This window comes from Charadrius vociferus, unplaced genomic scaffold, assembly GCF_000708025.1.
Source record: "Charadrius vociferus isolate BGI_N301 unplaced genomic scaffold, ASM70802v2 scaffold1, whole genome shotgun sequence".
NCBI lineage: Eukaryota > Metazoa > Chordata > Aves > Charadriiformes > Charadriidae > Charadrius > Charadrius vociferus.
The window spans coordinates 2156847-2161763 of NW_009647680.1; the positions used below are offsets into that span (position 1 = coordinate 2156847).

Below are 4917 nucleotides of genomic sequence, written 5' to 3' on the forward strand. Positions count from 1 at the left end.
GCCGTGGGCAGGGACCCCTCCCACCAGACCAGGCTGCCCCACGCCACGTCCAGCCAGGCCTTGAACACCTCCAGGGATGGGACCTCAACAACCTCTCTGGGCAACCTGTGCCAGTGCCTTACAACCCTTAAAGTGAAAAACTTCTTCCTAATGTTTAATCGAAACCTGCCCTCTTCCAGTTTAAAGCCATTCTTCCTTGTCCTGTCACTACATGCCCTAGTAAAAAGTCCTTCCCCAGCTCTCCTGTAGGCCCCCTTTAGGTACTGGAAGGCCGCAATAAGATCTCCCCGGAGCCTTCTCTTCTCCAGGCTGAACAGCCCCAGGTCTCTCAGCCTCTCCTCATAGGAGAGGTGCTCCAGCCCTCGGATCAGCCCTCCAGCCCTTGTCCCCCTGCAGTGTGTCACCATTGGCCTGCCTTATGGAAGGATGCCTTGTTGTCCTCTCCTGAGGCAATGGTGGACTGGGGGAAAGAGAAGAGCCCAGTTTAACTGGATGGATGATACAAATCTACTCAACAGTCCTAGCTTGGTTTTAATAAAGCTTTTCTAAAAATGAGGCATCTTGAGACACTGTTTATAGGACTGAAGTAGACTTGACTCTCCTTGTTTTGCCGCCATTACGGTTTTGATAAAGAAGAGCAGCTGGCAGTTGCAGTAGTCAACAGATAACGCTGCTGGTAGGCACACCGGGAAGCCGTCCCGCTCGCCTGGCCAGGAGCTTTGCCCCACAATAGCTTCCTTGAAATCAAGACTTTGCGTACAGTAGTAAGAATTTATAAGATACAAACCAAGTCTAGTTACACAAATGCATATCTGTATTTTTCCTTGATTCGTTTCAAGGTGTATTCACCTTCCACAGAAGTCCCAAAACTAAACTTTCAAAATAATAGGCATTAAAAATCATCTTGTACCATTCATAGTTCAGAGGCAGTTCTGTATTTTCTAACAGGAGTGCTGAACAGGACTTCTGGAAAGGCGGGTGATGGAGATGTCCTCCACAGTTGCTTGATCAGAGCACCAAATGTGGGCCAACACACCCTAGCCCTGCTGCTGCTGCTACAAATGCGCTTCAGCTCTGTTCGTGGTGTCTGGGAGGAGCTTGGGATCATCAGTAAGGCATCTGCACAGGACAACAAAATCTTTTGTTACAGCTGTCATACTGGCTGACAGTACTTCAGGTCTTACATTCAATTTTCAGTTCAACTTGATAAACAGAGAAGCAAGTTTCTCCGCTCCTGAATGGCAAAGTTGAAGCTCAAAGCGTGCAGCACACCATTACCGTGGGAAAATCTTTAGTGTACTAATTCCTAAGCAGTACAGATCATCTGCTGGGCTGACGACATTGCTGAAGTTCTACCAGGATCCTTCTAAACCACTATTGATCAAAAAAGATCCACCTACTCAGAGTAATTTTTTTAAAATGTACTGTACTGTTACTTTAAAACCCTCACTCATTAACTACTTGCATTTAGTAGTGACTTTTGTCTGAAACTTACACTTGAACCAAGGTGGGGGAAATAAAAAAAGACAGGAAGTGCACATTACTGGACAGATAGCTAAATAATCCAGAGATGTCGATTCTCCAAAAGAAGTTGGAAGACTGAGATATGCAGACTGATACAGCTGATGCGAACAGTAACACAGGTAACTTAAATTCTCAAATCAACTCTAAAAACCATAGAATTTTCACTTGCTAGCAGGAAGGCTGAACTGACAAACAGAAGCAGCAAATTATGATGTCTCTTGTGAAAATTTATAGCATTAATTAACATTTTTCTGCTAAGTTAAAGCAAATAGTATGCAGTGATAAGACCTGCTAAGAATGCCACAGATGAAGGGTCCCAAGTCTTCAGTGCAAACCCGTGAGATTCTAGCTGGCACAAATGCAGAGAGCAGCTGCACTCAAGGGTGTGCTAAAGGCCTCAAAAATCTTAAGAAACAAGCAAACCAACACACACCCACCGCCCTGACATTGGTTAAATGACGGCAGACAAGTCTCTGGCAGAACTTTTGGAAGCCCAACTCAGATGTGAATGCCTAAGATTAGTAATACAAGCTATCACAAATTAAAGAGGCATCAAAAAAGAAAATAAATGAATGGTCTGGAAATTAAGGAATTTTGAGGAAAAATACCAGTAAAGTTTTTAAACTATGCTGAATATTTGAGTTGGAATGAGGGATTCTCTCTGGGGATTCAAAAGTGGGAGAGAAACAATGCTGAGTGTGTCCTGCACTAAATTACCTGTAACTACATCAGGCACAGCAGTATGTTGGCTGTTTGTCGTCACACAGTTGAGGTTCATTTGTTCTAACTAATGCCATATCTGTGACATTAAAAGCTTTCACTTGCAAATTAAGCTGAGTAAAGTAAATAGGATCTTCACAGAAAGTAATTTCCTCAAAAAGTACCAGGAAAAAAACTGAAACTGCTTTATCCTATGAATAACGCTTTTGATTTATGAACAGGCGATAGTGTTGATAATTGAGCTTTCAATTAAAAATATGACAGCAAAATACTTAGAGTTAAATATTTTATTTTATAATAAGCCTTACACCAGGATCACTAAACATTTTGTGTATCACCCAAATAAGTTACATTCATTCTGAGCTTTCATGCAGTTTTACAAAAGTTAAATTTCTCAAAAAATAATTTTCAAGTGTGCTGTAATAAACTCTGCATAAGCAAGCCAGAATTCTTTCACATCAAGTAAATATTCCAGTTTTCCCTCCTGTTTTGACAGTACAGACCAATTACAAAAGCCCCTCCAAATTCACACTAATTAAATGGGAGACTCACTGAAATTGCTGAGACTTTCTGAATACCTTGAATTAACAGCAGTAACGCTTCAAAGTACGAGTGACACCACTGAGCTGAGTTGCATGAAGTGACATTTTGGTGGAGGAAAATGCTAAAGTATCTTAAATGAAAACCTTGTTGCACAGGGACAGGCCACCACCGACCACCAGCATGCAGAACACAAAGAAGAGGCAGCAAACCTCACGTTCACGAGCTTAACCACAGCTTTTAAGGGGACACAGCATTTATGCAGTCTTCTACTATTTCAAAAAGGTAGTGGTATATATCAGTCCTCCTCGCGATGTCGAGGGCCGTTTCATCCAAGTTGTTTTTCAGGTCCGGTTTCACGTAGCGATTCATCAGCAAGAGTTCCAGCGTTTCTCTGCTGTTTTTGTTTCCTGCAGCAATGTGCAAAGGTGTCAGCAAACCATTCGTCTGCGCGTTGATGTCTGCGCCCTGCTGCAGTAAGAACGCCGCCACTTTTGTATTGTTCCACTTACAGGCGCTGTGCAGAGGCGTCCAGCCGTCCACTGTCTGCGCGTGAACGTCTGCCCCTTGGGCCACCAATTCGTGTGCAATGTCCAAGTGCCCACTGTAGGCAGCTCGGTGGAGAGGAGTGTACTGGTCTTCATCACGAGCATTAACGGGAGCCAGCTTGTTGGAAAGGAGCCTCTTCACTGTACTCAGCTATTTAAAGGAAAACAGGTCATTTAATACAAAACTCCGCAAACACGATGCATGGCTTTTACTGGTCCACAGTTTTATGAGAAAACAATTTCTGTCAGTCTCAAAAAGGCTTAAGCATAACAAGAAATTTTAAAATAAAACCAGTTATTGTTACTTTCTTACTGGGGTGGGGTGGTTTTTTTTCTGTTTTCGCTTGTGGGGCTTTTGGGGGTTTGTTTTGGTTGGGTTTTTTTGTTGGTTTGTTTGGTATTTTTTATTTTTTTTAAGAGATACAACATGAACAGCCTGGTGCAAAAACACACAGCCCTAGTTCCCCCCACTGCGCTTTAAGCATTTATTCACAACACCTTAGGAGTACCTTTACCTTCGACCTTCTCCCCATTCTCTGTGAAGATGCAAGTACCTCCACAGAACTGCAGATGGAGCTTGTGTGTGCATAAGAAAGGCAACTAATGAAAATCAATGTATTTAAGGCTGTAATAAGCTGTGTAACAGGAATCTCAGTCTTCTCCTCCCTCACTGCCAAGAATAAAAAGCTTCCCCACACCCTGTTAAGGAACAGGAAAACAGCCACCCGTTCTCTGCGTATGTAGCTTTTGAGAAAATAAAATTTCAAATACACCCTCTCCACCCCAGTTAAAAGGCTCACTTGCCATGAAGAAAGAGCCTGGCGTGCTTTCAGTTTGTAGGAGTTTAAGGGGGGTGCTGTTATTTTAACTTTGGACTACAATCAAAGCTTTTGTTCTGAAAGCTAATTGATCCAGAAATATTTTAGCGGGGGTGGGGGGGCTACAAAGAGAGGTGTTTTACATACAGTGGCTTGCAAAACTGGAACAAAATAGTCCAGAAAGATGAAGGAAAGCGTAGGTAAGTTTTTGTTTGTAGATGAAACTGTCGATATATGCTCAAAATAACATTCTCTTCAGTGACCCATCCAAACAGAATAAATGCCTTACCCGGTTGTTCTCAGCTGCCCAGAGCAGCAATTTTTCTGGATTTTTTTCCATTTTTTTTTCTTGCATTTCGTACCATTCCTCACTTCTTTCTTGCTCATCATCGTCATCATCGGACTGTCCCGACCAACAGCTCTGACTTCCTACAGGAATCAAATGCCTGTGCGTCTCCAGCAGTTCCAGCTGGTTAAAATTCTCCGTAAAGTCTTCAAACTGCTCACTGTCATCATCTTCCTCATCGACGTGTTTGGCTTTACTCATCTTCAGTCAGCATCTGTAAGTAGCAGATTGTTTATAATAACTTTTACTGTTATTCGTGGCCTAATCGTCAATAAAACCACCTGATTGTTTATAAACAAACGATTTGGAGAAAAGACTGGACTTTAAAGCAGTGTTTCAGCCCACCCTTTCCCCTCACGCCCCAACCGACAGCCAGGGCCAGGGCCAGGGCCAGGGCCAGGGCCAGGGCCAGGGCCAGGGC

The 4917-nt window shown here is 43.1% G+C and overlaps 1 protein-coding gene across 1 annotated transcript; it reads right to left on the bottom strand.

The window, feature by feature from the left end:
- Positions 1–2521: 2521 nt before the first annotated feature.
- ANKRD49 (ankyrin repeat domain 49) lies at positions 2522–4713 on the bottom strand. The gene is made up of 2 exons (XM_009881170.1): positions 4440–4713; positions 2522–3483 (listed from the first exon to the last, which is right to left on the bottom strand). The coding sequence occupies exons 1-2, from the start codon at positions 4695–4697 to the stop codon at positions 3025–3027; spliced, it is 717 nt and encodes a 238-aa protein (XP_009879472.1). The 5' UTR covers positions 4698–4713; the 3' UTR covers positions 2522–3024.
- Between the last annotated feature and the right edge of the window lie 204 nt (positions 4714–4917).

Bases quoted from the DNA above. Each gene is read 5' to 3' on its own strand.
- ANKRD49 (XM_009881170.1), bottom strand. From the start codon at position 4,697: ATGAGTAAAGCCAAACACGTCGATGAGGAAGATGATGACAGTGAGCAG. The intron at 3,484-4,439 runs GTAAGGCATTTA...TCCTTTAAATAG, and splicing joins GGGCAGCTGAGAACAACCGG to CTGAGTACAGTGAAGAGGCT.